General features: G+C 51.2%; 1 protein-coding gene across 1 annotated transcript in view; it reads left to right on the top strand.

Moving 5' to 3' along the window:
* ash1l (ash1 (absent, small, or homeotic)-like (Drosophila)) overlaps positions 1–22,615 on the top strand; it is a 72,394-nt gene that overhangs the window by 1,639 nt on the left and 48,140 nt on the right. Inside the window, exons 2-4 of the mRNA XM_063185812.1 lie at positions 582–5,436; positions 19,300–20,266; positions 22,181–22,360. Coding sequence (XP_063041882.1) covers positions 582–5,436; positions 19,300–20,266; positions 22,181–22,360 — 6,002 coding nt within the window. The remainder of the gene's footprint in view (positions 1–581; positions 5,437–19,299; positions 20,267–22,180; positions 22,361–22,615) is intronic.

Below are 22,615 nucleotides of genomic sequence, written 5' to 3'. Positions count from 1 at the left end.
CACTTAACCGGAATCCTCTTTAGCAAGGCACTTTCCTTCAAGCTCCCACCCACCCACCCCCGTTAGGACACACACAACTCAGCTCTGCCCAGGAGAAGAAGCACTTAGCTGGACAGATCAAATTGAACAGGACCCCGGGCTAAAGATTCTTGCTTGTCAACGCAAGGTGTAATTATAGAGTTAGAGCTCTGCCTAAATGGGTTTATCGTGCCTTATTTTGTTTTGAAAAGCTGGGGGCCTTGGCCATGTAGCGACTGACTGACTGACTGACTGGGCCATTTCATTTCATTTCATTTGTGCCCACTTCCTCACCGGAGCCCTTTTCCTGCCTGCGGTAAATTGTAGCCATTTTGGATGTCTAATGATGTATAGAGAGTCAAATGTTCCAGAATTATCCAGAAGGAGGTTTCTAAATTTGTCCCATTTCTCTTTCTCCCTTCCTCTTCCTCTTTCTCTTTCTCTTTCTCTTTCTTTTTCTCTCAACCTCTCCTTCCCTCTTTCTTTCTTCCTTTCTTCTCTCTCTCCCCCTCTCTCTCTCTCTCTCTCTCTCTCTCCCTCTCTCTCTCTCTCTCTCTCTCCAGGCTCCTCCAAAGCTGGTCAGCAAGTCTGAGGGCAAGCCGGAAGGGAAGTCTGCGTCCTCCTCCTCAGAGAGACCCCTAAACCTCCACCGACCGCTTCCAGACACAAAGTTGCACTCCTCCTCCTCTTCCTCCTCCTCCTCTGCCAAGAAACCCCCTCTGGCCCCCCAACAACCCACCACCCTGCCCAGCCGCAGCCCCACTCCCCCCACCGCAACCCCTCTCAACCAAACACCCCCCGGCCTCGACCCCAAGATGGAGGGCGTCATGATGAAGCCTCCCCAGTTCCCGTTCGGAGACGCCCAGCGAGGCGGGGCCGACGACCGAGGCTTCCCGGCAGGTTGGGCCGGCGGCGCAGGTGGGAGCCCGGGCAACTCCACTGTCACGGAGAAGCTGGCGCAGCTCATCGCCACCTGCCCGCCTTCCAAGCTGCCCAAGCAGCCCAAGGTGCGCAAGCCGTCCCCCTCCTCCTCCTCCTCCTCTTCCTCCTCCTCTTCCCAGTACAGCAACTCCATGCCCCTCATCTCCAACCTCCAGAGGCCGGAGCGGGCCATGGCTAACAGGGCCACCTACTCCAGGATCCAGCAGCACCACCTGTCCCCTCCCATGCCCGTGTCTCGGCCGCCCGGCAGGCCCTACGGCTCTCGGAACAAAGACAGCGTGATGGACAAGCTGAGCTCCGGGCCCAGGAAAGAGGAAGGAGACGGCGGCTTTAAGGGCAACACCAGCAGCAGTAGCAGCAACAGCTGTTCAGCCCCAGCAACCCTTAACAACAACAACACCACCACAGGCACCAGCTCTGCCCTGCCCTACGGCAACAGTCGCCTAGTAAGCGCTGCTAATGACAACAACAACAACGAAGGCAACAACAGCAACGGCAGCAGTAACAGCAGCAACGCGAAGTCTCAAATGCGGCTCTCGCACGGTTCGCCGCACTCGTCTACCTCACCCTCGCTGTCCTCCTCTTCATCCTCCTCTTCCTCCCTGTCCTCCGAGCAGAGAATAGGAAGCATGTCCTCGTCACACACGGGGGCCTCCTCCATGTTAGGCCCCCGACCGCCGAGGCCCAGTCCCTCACGCACGGCGGAGGACAGCGGTGACAAGGACAGAGAGCGCGAGAACAACAAGGACGGCTGTGGCGGTGGCGGCCCCAGAGACTTCAGCAAAGGGCCGTCTCCCGCGCGGATGATGATGATGGGCAAGTTTGAGAAAGAGAGAGGTCTGCTGCCTCTGTCTTCCAGAGGGGAGCGCGGGAAGAGCTCCAGCCCGGCCAGCCGGCAGAGCCCCATGCACGAGAGCCGCTCCACCAGCCGGACGGCGAGCCCCGCCGAGCACGGCGGCAATCGCAATCGGAACGTCTCCCCGTCGGAGGCCCCGAGCTGCAGCCCGCCGCCCTCCCTCCGCGACGACTCGCCGCCGGGCTCCCCCGCCTCCCCGGGCGAGCAGGACAACAAGCCGCTGAAGAAGCGCAGAGGGCGACGGCCGCGCTGGACGCGCGTGGTCAACCGCTCTCAAAAGAGCGCCCAGGAGGCCGGCCTCAGCCCCGTCAAGCCCGGCGGCATGCCCATGTCGTCGGCGGGGTTGGCAGGAGAGCTGGGCATGGTCAACCCCCAGCAGCAGCCCATCCGCAGGCCCGTGGGCCGGCCGCCCAACCCCAATAAGGTGTCCGCCTCCCGCGTGGCCCAGCTCTTCGACTCCCCACCTAGGAAGCGTGGGCGCCCCAAGTCCAAGATGCCCCGGCTGGACGCTCCGGCCCGGGGACGAGCCCCTCTCAAGCTGGCCACCGCCAAGGTCTTCTCCATCCTCAAGTCGAAAGAGGAGCAGGACCCGCCGGTGCTGCACCCGGAGGTGGACCTCAACCCGCCCAAGCCCATGCCGCGCAAACGGGGTCGGCCCAAGCGCCTGCCCCCGACGCTGCCCCAGGAGGGACAGCCGCCCACGCTGGCGCCGGAACAGGGGGGCGAGTCCGGCGACAAGGCGTTCCGCAGCAAGGGCAACGGGCAGCTGATGATGAAGACCATCATCGGCAAGATCAACAAGATGAAGACGGTGAAACGCAAGCGGCTCCTGAGCCAAATTCTCCTGGGCTCGGGGGTGGCGGCCGAGGCGGAAAGCCGGGGGGCCGCGAGCAGCAGCAGCGGCGTCGTGGGCACGGTGGCAGCCGCCACGCAGTCCCTCTCCACGCTGGCCGCCACGTTCGGGGGCAAGCTGGGCCCCCAGATCAACGTCAGCAAGAAGGGCACCATCTACATGGGCAAGCGTCGGGGCCGCAAGCCCAAGATGCAGCCCAATCCGCCGGCCGGCGCGCCCACCCCTCCCCCCGAGCCCTTCCTGTCTCCCAACACCTCGTCGCCGCACCAGTCTCTGCACCAGTCCCACCACCACCACCACCACCACCAGCTGCCCCCCACCGACGTCTTCCCCTCCCCCTCCCTGTCGCAGTCCAGCGGTGGCCAGAGCCCCATCAGCGACGGCAGCTTCGTGGAGCCCGGCTCGGTGCACTGCACGCACTGCAGCCACCCCCACCACCACCAGGGCCTCCACTCGCACTCGCACCCGCACCCGCACCACCACTCCCACTTCCCCTTCGCCCCTCCCACCTTCTCGGCGCCCTCGCCGCGTTCGCTCGGAGGGCCCCTGGGCGGCGGTGGTGGTGGCGGCTCGTCGTCGTACTCGGCGTCTCAGAAGAAGTCCTCGTCCCACCGCGGCTACCACCATCACCACCACCACTACCGGCCGCACTACCACCACTACCGCAAGGTGTCCCCGCCGCGCCCGCTGCTGCCCACCTCGCCCGCGCCGCTCAGCGAGCTCAAGGAGGCCACGCCCTCGCCCGTCAGCGAGTCGCACAGCGAGGAGACGGTGCCCAGCGACAGCGGCATCGGCACCGACAACAACAGCACGTCGGACCGCGGCGAGAAGGCCGGCGGAGCGGGAGGCCTGGGCGTGGGCGGCATCCCGCAAGGCGTGGCCAGCGGCCTGCTCATGCCGGGCGTCATGGGCTCGGCGGTGGGCATGGGGGCGGGACTCAGCCCGCGCGGTCGCAAGAGACACGCCTCCTCCGTGCTGATGGACCGGCCCTCTCCCTCGCCGTCTCCGCTGGGCGCCTCGCGCTCCTCGCCGGATCCCCGGCGGGCTCACCCCGCCGCCGGCCCGGCCTCGGCACTGGCCGGCCACAAGGAGAAGCACAAGCACAAGTGCAAGCGGCGCGGGCACGCGTGCCCGGCCTACGACAAACTCAAGCGGCAGAAGCGCAAGCGCAAGAAGAAGTACCTGCAGCTGCGCTCGCGGCGCCAAGACCCCGACTTCCTGGCCGAGCTCGACGAGATCAGCATACGCCTCAGCGACGTCCGCATCTCCCACCGCACACCCGCCATGCGTCTGGGCAGCAGCCTGGCGCTCGGGGCCGGTGCCGGAGGCACGGGCAGAGGTGCCACGCTCGGCGGCGGGCGCAGTGGCGGCGGCGCCGGCAACCCTCCGCCGCACCACTACCTGCACCGAGACCTGCTGCCCACCATCTTCAGACTCAACTTCAGCGGCTACTACTCGCCGCACCCGGCCTACCCCTGCGACTCACTGCACTACGTCCGCAAGCCGGACCTGAAGAAGAAGCGCGGCCGGCCGCCTAAGCTGCGCGACTCCATGTCCGAGGTGCCCTTCGTGCCCGGCCTGGGCTTCCCGCTGTCCGGCGGCGGGTTCTACCACCCCTCCTACAGCGTCCCGTACTCCTCGGCGCCCCTGGGGTTGGGCTACTACCGCGGTTACCCGCCGGCCAGCGCCCTGTACCCGCACCCGCACCACCAGCCCCCGCACTCGGCCAGTGCCCACCACCCGCACCACTCGCCCTCCTTCCCTCCCCCCCCCCCCCCCTCCTACATGCACCACCACCCCTCCCACCCGCTGCTGCTCAACCCTTCCAAGTTCCACAAGAAGAAACACAAGCTGTTGCGGCAGGAGTACCTGGGTGCCGCGGGGCACAGCGGCGGGCGCTCGCAGCCCGTCCTGTACCCGCCCATGGCGCCCGAGCTCTCCTTTGGCTGGCACCACAAACACAAGCACCGGCACAAGCACCGCGAGAGGTGCGGCGGTGCCGAGGAGCAGCACGAGCACGGCAGCGGCGCCGAGAGGGGGGAGCGTGACCGAGGAGAGAGAGAACGAGAAAGAGAAAGGGAAAGAGGAGAGAGGGCGGGAGGAGATGGCAAGAGCAGGGCAGAAAGGGGAGGAGGAGTTCGCTTTGGGAGAGATGGCTCGGCGGACAGCGCTAGCAAGCAGACATCCGCCTCGGCCGCCGCGGCTTCAGCCAACTCTCCTTCGTCCTCCTCCTCTTCCTCGGCCGAGCGCTACAAGCGTAAGGAGGCGTCTGCGTCGGCGTCGGCGTCCTGCCTGGGCCCCTCGCGCCTGGCACTCGGCACCGCCACCGGCAGCAGCAGGGCCCACGGCTCGGCCGACTCCTGGTTCCGAGTGCCTCCCTCAGAGTCCGACTACAGCAAACTGTCGCACCAGTCGGCATCTGGCGGCCAGTCGACCGCCTTCTCCGACGGCCACGCCGGGGAACAAGGCGGCTGTTCGGACAGCGAGGACGATGAAGGACTGTCTGCCGCCGAAGAGGAGGAGGAGGAGGAGGAAGAGGAAGAGGAGGAGGCCGAGCCCAGTGCTCAGCAGCACACCAACCTGTTCGCCTCAGCGCTCGGCACGCGGAGCGCGCTGCGACCGGGTCGGGGCCGGAGGCCTGCCGCCCCTACACCATCCCTGGATACAGGAAGTCTGTCGCGATTGGATAGAAATCCCCGGAAAGACCGGTCCACCTCGGCCGAGAGGAGAGGAGGAGGAGGAGGAGGAGGAGGAGGAGGTGAGACAGGTGAGTTGCTGCGCTCCCAGCCTGTCTGTGTGGATGAAACTGCCAGGGACGAAGAGGCCTCTGTACTCACATAGTTGATGTTAGTCTCTCTGACGTACGTGATGTGACGTGAGCCAGACCGTCCCAGTGTTGTGGAGTCTGGTAGTCAGACGGTGCCTGCTTATAATCTGGCTGAGACAGGAGTTGTGTCAGGAAAAGAAAAAAAAAAAAACCTGCTGACCAAAGACTGCTTTTTTTTGCATGACGGTTTATGCTTGGCCAGTTCTGAACAAGTGACATTTTCTTGGTTATGGCACACTCATCATTCTTGCACTGTAGTTTGCTAACAAGCGCTGAAATGACTTGAATGGAATTTGCAAGCGTTTTTTTTTTTACAGACTCCTTCGATGTTGCTTTGTACGTGGACAGTCCAGGTCAACGGGTTTCCATCCAACTTTTTAAAGTGCATCTGTCAACTAAAAAATAAAATAAACCCTCACTTGGAAACAAGTCTAAAATGATTTGTATAGGTATCTTCTTTTAGCTGTATTCTGTTGTAACATGTCTCTTTGAATAAAAGCACCTGCTAAATGTAATGTAATGTATCAAAGTAGCCTTATCAGAATGGATATAACTGATGCCAGTAAGTTGAATGGAAACCAGTGGACCCTTGACAGGTACTAACATGTTGTCTGACTTTCTGGAAATGATTAACTTGAGAGATGCTTTGTGGCAATTCTGCACTCTGGTGGGACTAACATACGGTAGTAGAAAGTAGAAGAACATAGGAGATGAATTGAAGACGGGCAGAAGAATCACTGTTTTTGCTGTGTAGGGAAAGCACAGCTGGTACTACGCATCCAATGCGTTTACGCATCCAATGTGTGCACCGCGCTGTACTGTTGTGTGTGCTGCTTTTGCTTTAGCTGTCATTGCTGTAGCCAGAGCCAATTACTCTTTCATTATGTGGCGATACCGCCTTTTTATTGACGGTACTATCTTTTACATTTGTACATGAAAACCATTAACGTATCAGTGCCCCCAAACCTTATCTGTTGTTTTTTTGTGTCTTTGGGGTGAGGGCGGCACTGGATCATGGCCAGGGGGTTGTGATCGCACCTCGTCTGTAAATGACTGTAATTCGAACTGTGGCTTCAGCTCTGCTCTTGCGGTATCTTTAACGTGCCTGTTGCCTAATGCCCCCAGTCTGTGCTGTGCCCTTCTCTGCTCCCTCCTCGCCTATTCTTGCCTCTGGCTTGGACCTTTGATGTCTGACTGACTCTGTACCTACCTGTGCTGTGTTGCGCCTCTCTAGCCAGGCTCTGGTCTCTTCCCTGATGCTCTTACCCATGTCTCTTTTAGCCCTGTCTGTCTGTCTGTCTGTCTGTCTACTAATCTCTCCCTGGCTGTCCTACAAATCCTTCTACTACTTCCCCTTGGCTGAATGGCAATAAAAGAGACTTGAAACCTTGGAGTTTGTGGTGTGCTTGTCTCTCTCTGGTCTGTTTGTGTGTGTGTGTGTCTGTGTGTGCCTGTCTGTGTGTGCCTGTTTGCCTGTGTGTGTATGTGTGTTTTTTGTCTTGCCAGGCCTTTCTTTCCTATTTCCATTGTCACTTTGACACTTGTGCCGCACTCCTGCACTGCTTTTGTGTGGCATTCACATACTGTCTTTGGGGGTGGCTGCTTTCGCCTGTAAGTGTGGTGGACAGGGTAGGATCATGTTAGTACAGTATGCTGTGATTGTGCACTGCTGTTATGGAATGTTTATCAGGATGTGGATTTTGTCTGGGTGAAATCAATAACTTAAAGGAAGATCAATGAAAGATGTGTAAGTATTTACAACATGTTAGCCATTAAGATAAAGTGAGTTTCTTATATATTTAATTTGTTTCTTAAGGACTTGCAATACAAAGTATTGGACTTTGTATCTAAAAAGCACATAACCCATAAGTAATACTGACAATTTATATCTGACACTACATTTGTATACTTCGTATTAAAAAAGGGTCATAGTACTTAATATTGATGTGGGCACGGTGAATGTGTGAGATGAGAGTGTGTGTTGTCTCTCTGCTTTGTGCTGTGGCTGTATGCCACCCAGTGCATAGCTATAGCTGCTGCTCAAGTTTGGAAGTACATCATGACATGTACATTTGACTGTTCATTACTGTTACATCTGTAAAGGCCTGCGCTGCCCATGCTCACCTTATTATAGTGTATATAGTAGCCTTCGAAGAAGCTTTGAAGTTGTACATGCAGGAAGTCTGTGAAAACATATTAGATCGTCATTACAACACTAATGGACTTGGTAGTACTTTGTTAAAGAACAATTAGGAGCATAGAATTGTATAGTAGCAGCTCCATGTAGTTGAGGAAGTAGAAACTGTACGAACTCATGCCTACCATTAAAAAAAATGTAAAATAATGTAGTATACAGTAAAACTCTTGTTTTTGCCATTTTGTTTCGTTTTGAATAAAAAAAGTGCAGCAAACGTGATTCAGTCTACAGAGGTAGTGTTGGTTTGTCCTTTTGGTGTTGTGTGTCTGTGTTTGTGTGTTTTACTTCGGTAGTTTTCCCTGAAGTCGTATGGCACAATTGTACTAGACTACTAGTGGCTACTCCTGTACCTGAAAAGTGTCATTTATAGATGTCTGCACAGTAGCTATTGTATGGGAGTGTGTCTGTGACTGTGTGCGTGCTTGTACGTGTCCGTACGTGTGTGTGTGTGTGTTTGTGTGTGTGCACGCGCACATGTATAGAATTGCTGCTGTTGTGGCAGTAATTGCGTTTGTTGTCCTCCTCTGTGCTCCTCCTTTGCGGCTGGGTGTCTTGGGTTTCGCCGCTGCCCCTCTGCTGCTGCCGCCTCCATGCGCCATATGGCACGCCGTGTGATTCTGTGACTGAATGCAAATGTCTTGGACCGTTTAAAGTTGGCCCCATTTCAGCTTGACATTGTGAAGGAGAGAGAAAGAGAAAGTGTGAGCGAGGGAGAAAGGGAGAGAAAAGAGCGCATGCAAGAAAACAGAGGGAGAGAGAGCGCGAGAGAACAGAGGGAGAGAGAAAAGAGACAGAACGGAGAGAGACATGGAACAGAGAACTGGAAAGACGGAGAGAGAAGAATGCAAGAAGGGAGAGGGAGAGAGAATAACACGTGAGAGAACAGAGGGAAAACAATGAGAGACGAAGAGAAGAGAGGAAGAAAAAGGGAGAGAACACATAGTGCGAGCGTATTAATGCGCCAAGCGTGTTGTCATGCTCCAAATATAGCTGCTCTTGTGGCGGCGTGTCCTGTGGAGTTCCATGTCAATGTCCAACGTGTGTGTGTGTGTGTGTGTGTGTGTGTGTGTGTGTGTGTGTGTGTGTGTGTGCCTGGTGGCCGACAGAAACAGAAGCATCTCGGGTTCAGAAAGCAGGGCCGGTTCTAGTCAATTTGGTGCCCTAGAGTAGACGAGCACCCCCTTTCTTTTTTGTGCACTTAGAATTTGGCATCTGTAAACAATCGGTCGTACATCTGACGGGTATACTAAGAAGCTGGTTCAGTAGTAAACCAGGTTAAGTTAACCTTGTGGTAGAGGTAAATCATCTAATTGAAGAGCCTGGAGTCCTCATTTTCTTAACTAAATTAATGATGCCAGCAGATACATCTATTAGCAGGTTTACCACTCCCTGTAGGTTAACTAAGTCTGGTTTATCGCTTAACCATGTTCTTAGTATCCCCCCGCCCCTCCCCTGATCGAGCACATCAGATCTAGTACCTACATAAACTGAGGTTTCCTGAGTAATCATTGACAAAGTAAAGTTTAAAGTTTTATTTTGCTTTACATTCCAATTTTGTGGGATTTTTGGTGACATTTGGCGCGCTGGCGACCTATGCCTATGCCCATCACCGACCCTGTCAGAAAGTGGAAGGTCCATGCTGCCAGCCAGGTCTTTGTTCCAGCCAGTTCACTCAGCACAAGCTTATCCCTGGCTAGATCTGCTAATGAATGACATCACCTGTATTGATGGCTGAAGAAGAAAGCCATAGAGAATCATTGAGAAGAGGTGGATCACACTCGGTTTTTCTTTTCTTTGTAATTCTTTGATATTTTTTACATAGCAGCAGGAAAGCAGACAAATGTTTTGAGGTAGAAAGTCATACATGACAGCCAGGGCTTTCCCCATCCAGTTTTGTCCCACTTCTGGTGACTCAGTTACAGTAGCACTTGGGGATGCACTGACAACATCTTTTGCCCCCAATAGCGGTATCAGTATCGGCCCGGTATTGGAGGTAAAAGTACTCTGTATAAGTACTCGGTGTCGGCAAGTACAGAAATTAATGTACTCGTTCTCAAATCAGTTTTCAAAAAAGTGGTATCGTCCTAGCCTGATTATCATCGACTTCAAATCTCTTCGAGACTTGTTCTGACCAAGAGCATAACAATTTACATTTCCTAAACGGCATTTCCCAAATGGCCTCCCTTGGTTTGCTAATGATTGTTTGCTTCCCAACAAAGTGGGAAGATTTCCCATATTTGTGGAAACTCAGAAAGTACTTGCATTGACTCTTAACCTGACTGGTAGCAACGCTGAAGCTGTTGCGTCACTAGGAAGGCATGGCCTGGCCAGTATCGTCCATCCCTAGAAGCACTTGCCTGGAGGTGGTGGCAGTAGCGGGCAAGAGTGGTTGAGGGTGGTGGCACAGGGTGACACACGGTGGCAGGTTGGCATCCCAGCTGCAAGCAACTGAGTGATGAGTAGGCCTAAACTAAACCAACTGTCAATATCATAGCTAAGGAACCGCAAAGCAGCTGAGAGAGAATGCTTATGCATTTCAAGACCATCTTCCACACAAAACCACTCACGATGGGCAAACTGTTGCCTGGTTAACACCAGACCTAATCACAAGTGAGAGTAGGTCTGGGGAGTTGCCTATTGTAAATTCCGTAGGGGAGAGAATACTTGGCTATTATGACACACTGCCCTGCTCTCTGATTGGGCAGAGAAACTGTTAAGGTCGGAATGTTTGGCCATTATGACACAGTGCCCATGATCTTGGACGTTATGAGTCATCCTCCCCAGACTGTCTTTCAGATCGAAACGATTGTGTAGAACTAAAGGCAGTATGGGAGTTCCCAGGCTACACAAAAACACTCACGATGGGCAAACTGCACTGACCTGTAGCAGTGATGGTTTTATTAGGCAGCAGCGACTGATGTGGTGGATTATTATTTCCTGCTTTATAATTCAGTATATGCCTCAGTTCAGCACCCAGACTGGTTTTAACTCTTATTACCTTCGAAGAGGGGATGTCTGCGCTTCAGCCTTGGTGGTGCTCACCGTCGAGGACAGCAGTATAAAGACAAGTTGGGCTACTTCACAGTGACTAGACCCAGAGATGACTGGAGCACTCAGCAACTTTTTTTAGAGTTTTTTTTTAAAATTATTTTGGTGCACAAAATGACTGATGTTTCGGCGCACCTGCGCCTTCCTCAGAGTCCAAAATAATGTGCACCAAAATAATAAAAAACCTCTAAAAAAGTTGCTGAGTGCTCCAGTCATCTCTGGGTCTAGTCACTGTGAAGTAGCCCAGCTTGTCTCTGTTATTACCTTATTGTCACCGAAATGGTAATGACCAAGTCTTAATCGCTTATTGAAGACTCTGCATTGTCATAGCACTGTTGTTATGTTGTAGTTGGGGGTGTTTTCACCTAAGAGTGCATAGGTCCGTCGACAGGCCCATCTGCAGTAAGAAGCTACATGGATGTGCATGTTGTGGAAGTGAATCAACATCTCAACAACCAGGCTTAGACCGTGGCTGGCTCCATCTGCATTTCTTACTCAAACACTTCATAGTCCTCAGAGTTGCAGTGTTTTGTTTCCTACTGAGCCACTCTGTGTAGTGAATGTTTGAACATATCGGATTGAGATTAAATCTGTTTGCCAGAGGGCACAGAGTGTTAAGATCAGCCTGGGAAAGGCGGAGAGAGGAGAGAGACAAGAGACTGTTTGTATATTTCTATGGCAGACTAAACATAAGCATGCGCACACACTCCACACACACACACACACACACTCTCTCTCTTGCACTCTCTCTATCTCCACCCCCCCCCCCCACACACACACATACATACACACGCTGGGATGGGTGACTGGCTGGCTTGCAGCGAAAGTGACAGCAACACAAACGAGCAACTCCACTCAACCACTACTAAGCCCAGGCTCCTGTGTAGGCCACATCACATAGTGCCATAGTGCCAGCCCTGCTTTGAACATGTGCTGAATGAGGTTAGGTGGATTCCCAACTGGGTCTCTCTCTCTATCTATCTATCTATCTCTCTCTCTCTCTCTCTATCTATCTCTCTCTCTCTCTCTCTCTCTCTCTATCTCTATCTATCTATCTCTCTCTCTCGCTCTCTCTCTCTCCCTCTCTCTCTCTCTCTCCATATCCCTCTCGTTCTCTCCCTCTTTCCATGCTATGCACTCTCTCACTCTCCCTCCCTCTCCCCTTTCTCTCGGCATATCCCTAGTATCTCTTTCTGTTATTCTCTCTTTCTGTCATACTCTTTCTCCCTTGCTCTTCTCATGTTTCTCTCTCTCCTTCTCTCTGTCCCTGTCTCTATCTTTGTCCGTCTGTCTGTCTGTCTGTCTCGTTCTCTCTCTCTCTCTCTCTCTCTCTCTCTCTCTCTCTCTCTCTCTCTCTCTCTCTCTCTCCTCTTTCCATGTTCTCCTCCCTCCATCTCGTTCTCATTGATGTGGCCCTGGGACAGGCAGTGTTGGAGCCAGCCAGAGCTCCCTAAATAGCAGCCCTCAGCTCAGACTAATGGCCCCTCCTCAGCAGGAGCGATGGGGGCAGGACCATCAGCTGGATAATGAAGAGGAGGAGAGGAGCGGGATAGGAGGAGGAGGAGAAGGAGGTAGAGGAGGGAGGAGGAGGTAGAGGGGTAGGTGGAGGAGAAAGTCGAAGAGGAGGGAAAGAGGGAGGAGAATGATGAGGAGCAGAAGAATGGAGGAGGTAGAGGAGGAGGAGAGAGAGAGAGAGATGGGGGATGGATCTTTATAGGAAGGGTGTCCACATCTTTGGAGGTTGTGTTTGTGAGTGAGTGTGCGTTGGCAATGTACAAACATTGTCTCACTCTTTCTCACTCTTTTTCCTCTGTCATTTTTGCTCTGCTTTGTTCTCATCTTGACAACTCACACTCTTGCAAACACACACACACACAAACACACGGAAGCACACACACACACAAACACTAGCAGGCTGTTCTCATCTTGACACCTCGTACTCTGATTTAGAGCTTGCCAACGTTGGCTTGTTCTCTATTTTGAAGGCAGACAGGCATAGAATCTCTTTCGCACGCACGCACGCACGCACGCACACACACACACACACACACACACACACACACACACACACACACACACACACACACACACACACACACACACACACACACACACACACACACACACTAGCTGACATATATAGACTGCACCTGCACTGTATATTGCTGAAGAGGTAAGATGTTGAGCTTTGTGAAATGATCCTGCTTGCCTTCCACCCCACATTGCTCACTGCTTTTACAGTCGAAGGATGAGGGTATTTCTGCATGCTTGTGTGTGTGTGTTTGTGCGGGTGTGCGTAAGAGACTTAGAGGGCTCTGTCTTCAGGTGTTTGTGCGTGTCAGAGAGTGAATGAGTCAGACAGACAGAGGTGAGTGTGTGTGCGTTCCTGCGTGTGTGTGTGTGTGTGTGTGTGTGTGTGTGTGTGTGTGTGTGTGTGTGACTCTGATAGAAACAGACAGGCAGACAGAGAGAAGGGTCTAGCTAGAGAGCTAGTGTCTGTGTGTGTGTTTGTGTGGTAGTGAGTGCCAGAACTGTGTGTGTGTGTGTACTTGTACATGTATGTGTAAAAAAACGACACACAGAAACGGAGGAAGGTCCACACAGGCTGGCGTGTCCGTGTGCGTGCTTGTTATATGAATGAATGAGAATCATATGTGTGAATGAATGAGAGTCAGAGGGCGTCAGAGCTGTCTGTAAGTCGTGTGTGTGTGTGTGTGTGTGTGTGTGTGTGTGTGGGGATGTGTGAACCCGGTCAGGGTAATCCAGGATTAGAGCCTAGAACGAGGGGTCGGCTGCTGGTCAGCCAGCAAGCATCCCTGGGCAACCTTGTTTACTGCTGCACACACACACACACACACACACACACACACACACACACACACACACACACACACACACACACACACACACACACACACACACACACACACACACACACAGGGCCTCTGATAGCTTTTGCTGGGCCCAGGACAAAGTCATCTGAAAGGGCCCCCTATCCAATACATGCAATGTAATGGGGACCCAATTCTGGGCCCCACGTTTCCCTGGGCCCGGGGCAACATACCCTATTGTCCCCCTCTGTCCGTGGGCCTGCATACACACACACACACACACTGAAGAATACACACAAGCATCTTCACACACTGACATGTAGGCATAACATTGCCATCATTTTTACAGCAAGCTCTGCAGGTTGTATTGCTGTCAAATAAATAGTCTCTGTAACATTCATGCCATACAGTGCCAGCAGGGGAACATGCGTGCAGGCAGTTAATGCAAGCATATCTCCATATTGTGAGACACACACACACCCACGCTCACACACACATACACAAACACGCACACACACACACACACACACACACACCCACGCTCACACACACATACACAAACACGCACACACACATGTAGCAGATCATGCATAACTTCACATTCCTCACATAAACATATCATCCATACACTATGTTAATATATAGGGGCATTTCAGGCATACACACGCACACTCACACACACACACATACACACACTATAGTACCGTAGTGCACCCTCACAGATAATATTCATGCCTCAACACTTTCTCACACAAATTGCTTCATCACCATGACAGAGGCAGCTGTGCTGTCATAACCTTCCCCTCACTACAGCCAGCTCCCACTGCTTTATAAATCGCACACGCACACACTCTCTCACTGCTTTGTAAAGTGCACACACACACGCACACACATACACACAGACACGTACACACACGGAGACCCCTTCACAGTGTAGCACACTCACACCTAAAAATTCCTCTCAGAGCAGTCAACGCTCTGCTTTATACAGACACACACACACACACACACACACACACACACACACACACACACACACACACACACACACACATACACACACTTTTTCACAGTGTCGTACCCTCACACTAACATTCCTCTCCGAGCAGTCAGTTGTCCACAACACACACACACACACACACACACACACACACACACACACACACACACACACACACACACACACACACACACACACACACACACACACACACACACACACACACACACACACTTTCACATTGTCGTACACTTACACATAACCTTCCTCCCTGCGCTGTCAGCTCTACACTTTACTATGCAGGTCCATTGGCCATGCAGCTCACATATCGTATTGTACAGGGCCAGATGATGACTCCATGGGCCCCTGGACCAGAATCCCCCCCCTCCTCCACCAGCCTGGGTCCTTTGCCAACTGTTCCCCATCTCTCTCTCTCTCCCCCATTTGCATCCTGTCTATCGCTTAAGTGTCTTGTCACAAATACGGCAAAAAGGCCAAAAAACATCTTAAAAAAAAACAAATAGTTATTACAAAAGTGCAATATTTAATGGAATGTGAGAATGGAGTTTTAGAGTCTTGGGCTTCAGGGCCCCCTTGGCTCTTGGGCCCCCGTGCAGTACTTCGTCCTTGACAGTACTGTAGAGGCGTGGGTGGATTAATGAACCACACTGCTATCGGGTCCAGGCCCATGGGTGCCACAGCTCCTAAGGGGATCCAAGGCAAAGGGAAATTTCTCACGTTATGTGGTACAGAAATGGCTGCGAGAAAATCTGGGCTCCTGAAAGAGCCATTTTCACCGCAGTTAGAATTCTTTGTGGGAAGAAATATAACTAATATAGCTGTGTTATATATAATGAATACATTATAGCTGTCCCTACATACAGCGCAGAAAGGTAGCAAGTCGCATAGTTAAAATGTTAATTTTTCTGCGTCAACCTCTGTAAGATAAGACAGTGCGGATTTGAAATAAACTAAAAATCTTAATCATTTAATACATCACACACAACACACATCTGTAGCCCCACTCTGCAAGTGACAGGTCAGAGATGAAAACATCACACAGTCCACGTTAAGTACACAAACATCAAACAAGGCAACAACACCACACATGACGCATGTTTTCCTTCCTACCATGTCTTCTAAACTGGGGTGCATTTCTCGAAACCAAAGTTGCTTACTACAGTAGCTAGTCTGATGTTTTCAATGCATTTTCCCATTAGCAACTACCGAAGTTGCTAACAGACTAACAACTTCTCTTTTGAGAAATGCACCCCTGAGTAGTTATGGTAATAGGCTAATAGCATTAGCTTGTTGACATGGATACTGCCCCATTCAGTTATGTAACTGAGGGAAGTTGGTTGTTTGTGTGAAGTGTAGTGTAGTGGAGAGAGATGGATTATGGGTAATGAGCTTGTCAAACAGGACTCACAGGCACAGGAGTTTGCTCAGGCAACTTCGAACCGCTAAGGCTGGATTAAGGGCCTTTTGTGAATGGGATTGCACGGCTGGTTTGTAGTAGCCCGCATTTGTTGTCTCAGACGTTTGTGTCAACAAGCCAGTGTTGAACTGCCATAAGAGAGGGTTTTTTTTCTTTGTGGCGTCTTAAATCAACAGTTCAACCCAGGATAATTTACATTCCTCTACATATTTCTATTCTCTCTGGTTAAACTGCTACTGCTGCTCTCTGGGTCCTGTTGTATTTTTCTATTCTTCTCATGTCTATAAGTCCCCCAATGCCTTCTCCACTGCTGGTTGTGCCCCGGGTTAAAATCCAGATAGAGTGAAATGGCGTTTTATCCATTATGCCGCCAAATGCTGGAAGCAGCTTTCTGTTGTAATTAGAACGGTGTCAGAAGTGGCTTGTTCTAAATAGAAATCAAAACCAGCTTTATTTTCATCTGCCTTTCATTAACTCGTAGAGATATGAGCCATAATTGTGTTTGTCTACAGCCCATTTAGATAATGCTGTACACAAGACTTTTTTCCCTCTTACTCTTTCCCATGTACAGCTTGTTATTCATGTCTGCACAGTAGTTGCCAGTGATAACATGTCGTCTTGTAATTGGAATACAACATACGTTCGTGCAGCAAATCGTCATATCGACCCCTCTTGCACCGCTCATATTGACTGTACAATTAATAAGCCATTCCTGTTTGAAATTGTGCCACAGTGGTAACAGTTCTTGTTGGGTAATTGGCATGGAATACAATACATAACACTTCATATCGATCCCTGAAAGGTGGACCCATGGCTACACTCAGGGACGCTGCCAGGGGGGGGGGACAAAGGGGTATTTTGTCCCGGGCCCAGGGGGGGGATAGGGGGCCCAGAATTGAGTCCCCATTACATTTTATATATTGGGTAGGTGGCCCTTTCAGATGACTTTGTGCCGGGCCCAGCAAAAGCTGCCAGTGGCCCTGGCTACACTACATACAGTGCAGTGAGTATGCTGCAGAGCATTCCCATTTGAATTCCAATAGGTCTTGCAACAGTGATCACAGATCTTGTAGCAACTCAGCAACAGCATAGAGTACACACCAGAGTTCCTATTGACTACCTGCAGTCAATATGAGATCTACTTATCATGCAATTCATATCAACAGTACAGTGTAGCCGATGTATACATTCCCACTTGAGGCCTCATGTTATGCAGTGCAGTATGGGCTGTGTTTATGCTCATGACATTGACTGGAGATGACGTGCTCAGAGGTTAAGTGTTGCAGATGGATATCAGAGACAAGCCAGGCAGACATACAGGCAGGCATGCACACAGGCAGCACGGGAGTAGGTTGGCTCTACACGCACACGCACGCACACACACACACACACACACACACACACACACACACACACACACACACACACACACACACACACACACACACACACACACACACACACACACACACACACACACACACACACACACACACAGACACACACACACACACACTCATGCACACACTCTCACACTCACACTCACACTCACTCAGTCTCTCAATCACTCACTCTCACACACGCACACATGCACACGGGCTCACACAGATGTAATTAAAATGTCCTGCTGAAGGTGAATTGTGCTTGGCCTTGCGGATGTGCGATACTGCTCACTGCTCCGGGTCTGCTAGGAGGAGGGGGTTGAGTTACCTCGTTTTTGCCTTGCGTAGCCATTACATTTGGCGGTGCGGTGCAGTGTCCTCTTTCTTTCCCCCCCCCTCTCTCTCTCTCTCTCTCTCTCTCTCTCTCTCTCTCTCTCTCTCTCCATCCTTTATCCCTTTAACCCATTGATGCCTGATGTTGCATTTTGCAACATTGGCCCTGGCGCCTGGAGCTGCATTATGCAACATTCAGGCTCAAGAGATTTGAGACAACTTTATTAAAAATCTCTGTTTGTTTGAGATGAATGAACACATTCTAATGAAAGATGAGGGTCTTAGCATTTAAATGCAACTTAGTGCATATTTTTATGTGCTTCAGAAGCTGAGATAATTAGGTTTCTATTGGCTGAGGGCAGCTTTCCTAAAAAAGGGCCCAGGCATTCAGCACCCTTTTTTGCAGGTGCCTTAGGCGTCAATGGGTTAATGCAGAAGCTTGTCATCTTTCCCTCTTATGCCCTTTTTGTCTATCTATATTGCCCTCTCCCTCGCTTTCCCCGTCTCCCTCTCCTCCTGCCATCTTCTTCTTGGTGTCTCCGCCTCTCGCTCAATCTCACTCATGTTCTTTCTTTCTTTGCCTTTCTTTCATGAGGTGGTTCTCCGATAAAGCAGTCTCTCTCTTTCTCTCTCTCTCTCTCTCTCTCTCTCTCTCTCTCTCTCTCTCTCTCTCTCTCTCTCACACACTAAATTTCTTTGTCTCTAAGGTTTTTATATTCAGAGCTTTAATTTGTTCCCTTTTGCCTTATTGTATTCCGCTATACTAAGTCGTCCCAGGAAATCTCCTCATCTTTTGTCTCATTGTCTGCAATCCTTCCACTCACCAGCTCATCACTTTTGTCACGTTGTTCTTGCTCTCTTGCCTTTTGTCTTTTTTTAAATGGTACTGGTGTGGGCAATCTCTCCCCCCTCTCTCTCTCTCTCTCTCTCTCTTTGTCTCTTGTGTTTTTTCACAATTATTCTCATTAGTATTCATTTCTGATGATGGTAATGGTGAAGGTGATGATGATGATGATGATGATGATGATGGTGGCGGTGATGCTAATGATGACGATGATGATGATGTTAGTGATGATGATGATGATGATGATGATGGTGGCGGTGATGCTAATGATGACGATGATGATGATGTTAGTGATGATGATGATGGGGTGATGATGGAGGTGAGGTAATGATGATGGTGGTGGTGATGCTGATGGTGATGGTGATGATGATGATAAGGAGGGTGATGGTCATGATGATGGTGATGGTGGTGATGGTAGTATTGGTCATAATGCTGACGGTGATGGTGAGGATGAAGATGAGGATGAGTATGAAGGATGGGGAATGATGATGTACTAATGTGAGGATGGTGACGGTGATGATGATAACGATGATGATGATGGTGAGGATGGCGATTATGATGATGATGATGATGATGATGATGACGACGACCGGTATTATTATTTACCTGCTCATACAGTTCAGCATTTATATCAGCTATTGTTTTTAAAATAGTGCACAAATATACGTACCGTAAGTATTACTTGACTTGTCTTGACCTGTCCCGTTTCCCCCTCTCTCTGTCCTGCTAGGCGGGATGCAGACGCGTGGTGGCGTGAACCCGGCCGACTTAATGGATTCAGGCCTGCTGTCCCGGCACCACCACCACCACCACCACCAGATGCTCCAACACCAACATCACCACCCACACCACCACCACCACCAGCAGCAGCAGCAGTATCATCATCAGCATCATCAGCATCACCAGCAGCATCAGCACCACCAGGGCCTGCTCCACCCCTCCCTGTCCCACCCGCACTCCTCCTCCGCAGGCAGAGGCTCCTCCAGCTGCTGCCCTTCCCCGCCTCCTCGTCACCCCTCCTCCTCATCCTCCTCTTCTCGAGGAGGAGGTGGAGGTGGAGGTGGAGGGGGAGTGAGCGGTCCTCCGCTGTCGCCGCAGCCGGCCTCCGGCAAGAACAACAACCTGCACCACGTCAACAAGATCCTGCGCGCCAAGAAGCTGCAGCGCCAGGCGCGCACGGGCAACAACATGGTGAAGAAGCGCGGGCCTGGCCGCCCCCGCAAGTACCCGCTGCCCTCGCCGCCCCCCTCGCCGCCCCCGCCTCCCCCCTCACAGCACCCGCTCTACCCCGCCTCCGACATGGGCAGGCAGAGGGGCGGGGGGTGGGGGGACGCCGGTGGCGACACGGTCTCGGACGCCATCGAGTCGGTGGTGCAGCAGGGGCCGAAGCGAAGAGGGCGCAAGAGGAAGAGATGGGAGGAAGAGAGGGATGAGGAAGAGGAGGAGGAGGAGGAGAGAGCAGGTGGAGGAGGAGAGGAGGGGGAGGCAGCAGCAGCAACAGCGATGGCAGGACTAGCTGGAGAGGAGAGAGGAGGAGGAGGAGAGGAAGAGGGGGAAGAGGAAGAAGAGGAGGAGGAAGAGGAAGAAGAGGAGGAGCGTGCAGCGGGAAGAGAGGAGGAGGGAGGAGGAGCGAAGGGGAGGACGGGAGGAGGAGGGAGAGCCTGGCTCACTCAGGAGGAGATGCACTGCTTTCGCAGGTGAGGACCAGTCACAAACATCCATGACCTTCTCTTCTCTTCTCTTCTCTTCTCTTCTCTTCTCTTCTCTTCTCTTCTCTTCTCTTCTCTTCTCTTCTCTTCTCTTCTCTTCTCTTCTCTTCTCTTCTCTTCACTTTCTTCTCCTCACTTTCTTCTCTTCTCCTCACTTTCTTCTCTTCTCTTCTCTTCTCTTCTCTTCTCTTCTCTTCTCTTCTCTTCTCTTCTCTTCTCTTCTCTTCTCTTCTCTTCTCTTCTCTTCTCTTTTATTCTCTTTTCTTCTCTTCTCTTCTCCATAATCTTTCTACTTTTTCATCTCCTTTCTTTCTCATATGTTCTGTCTCTTTTTTCCTCTCTCTTGTTTTTCTCCTCATTTTTTTACTTGTTTCATCTGTTTTCTTTCTTCTGTTCTTGTTCTGTCTCTTCTCTTTTGTTCACTCTCTTGGTTTTCTCTTCTCTTCTCTTACAAAATGATTGCCTTTGCCTGTTCAGTCACGCACCACAGTATGTACTACAGTGGATGTGAGTTGAAATATTTTATTTCCAGTTGCATTGTTCTCTTTGAAGTGAAGCGGTAGACATTATGGATTCGACCTTTTGCTTTTCTTTGGTCTTTTTGGCTCTTCTCTTCTCTTTTCTTTTCTTTTCTTTTCTTCTCCTCTCTTCTCTTCTCTTCTGATATACTTGGCCGTGTTTGCGGTTCACTACAAAGTGTATTGCAGTGCTTTCCCAGAGTTGCATTGTTCCCTTCCTTGTAGTAAAAGAGCGAACATTGTGGATTTGGCACTACTCCTCTCTTTTCTCCTCTTACCTTTTGTCTTGTTTCTACTCTTCTCTTCTGGTCTTCTCGTTTACTCTATTCTCTTCTCCTCTCTTTCTATTTTTGCCTTTGTTCATCTGGCCTAGTAGCTAAAATTGTTCTCTACCCTTCAACAACTGGAGCCAAGGGTGCTGACGAATCATCGCATCATTTCTGATGACTTAATCAAATCTCACGCCACGCGCCATTCGTCTTTTTAGTCACTGCCAGAAATATGTTAAAGACTTGAGTCCCTTTCACTTTCGTCAGCAGTGCTGTGCAGTGTGTTTGACGGTAAAAAAGTTGCACTGTAATCCTTCCCAGAAAGCTGCCACTGTATTTCATCAGCCTCCGAGGCCTCTTTATGACTGGGGCTGTAGGATGACACATACTGTACTGAATGTCACTCATTCACTCAATGATGCTCACTCACTCACTCACTCACTCACTCTCTCTCTCTCTCTCTCTGACTCACTCACTCTCTTAATCACTTTCCCTTCTCTCTCTATCTCACTCTCCCTCTCTCTCTATCTCCCTCGCGCTCTCTCTCTCTCGCTCTCACGCACTCGCTCACTCACTTTCACTCACTCACTTCCACTCACTCACTCACTTTCTCTCTCTCTCACTCACTTTCTCTCTCTCTCACTCACTTTCTCACTCACTTCCACTCACTCACTCACTTTCTCTCTCTCTCACTCACTTTCTCTCTCTCTCACTCACTTTCTCTCTCTCTCTCTCTCTCTCTCTCTCTCTCTCTCTCTCATGCACTCACTCACTCACTTACTCTCACACAGGCTCGCTCACCCACTCAGATTCACTCCCTCGTTAACTGTCACTCTCATTCTACTTATTTGCTCATCCTCACAGTGACGGTTGAAACTCTGTGGTCCTTCTTGGTTTTGAAATGAGGCCCATGTGAAATTCCAATTGAATAGCCTTGGTCTGTGTCACTCACTCACTCACTCACTCACTCACTCACTCACTCACTCACTCACTCACTCACTCACTCACTCACTCACTCACTCACTCACTCACTCACTCACTCACTCACTCAATCACTCACTCAATCACTCATTCACTTTGATCTGTTTGACCTTTGACCTGTTTGTCTCATTTAGTGCACTGGAGAAGAAACCTGAAGGCCAGCCGACCCCTCCAGAAGGTCCCACCCCCGCTCCCGTAGAACAGGCCCCGCCCACCCCAGCCGTGCCCAGCCAACGGGAAAAGAGAGCCTCCAGACCCCCCAAGAAGAAGTTCCAAAAGGCGGGGCTTTATTCAGACGTGTACAAAACTGAAGAGTAAGTATAACAACAACGAAAAAACGTGATTATTGCATATGAGTTATCATGGTATACTATACAAACGTAGGTTTCACATTTACAAACATTCATGTTGTGAAGAGGGGCAAGATGCTAAGCAGCCAACCATGTGAGCTCATTTTTTGAGTGACAGCAGTTTCCAACAATCAGAGGTTGAAGAGTGGTGTAAACAAACGCGAAGCCCATGTCTATGTCTATGGGATAGTTCCTCATAGAGAGACACACATAACAAGG

The sequence above is a fragment of the Engraulis encrasicolus genome, chromosome 20 (assembly GCF_034702125.1).
Source record: "Engraulis encrasicolus isolate BLACKSEA-1 chromosome 20, IST_EnEncr_1.0, whole genome shotgun sequence".
NCBI lineage: Eukaryota > Metazoa > Chordata > Actinopteri > Clupeiformes > Engraulidae > Engraulis > Engraulis encrasicolus.
This window is presented reverse-complemented; position numbering and strand designations above follow the sequence as displayed.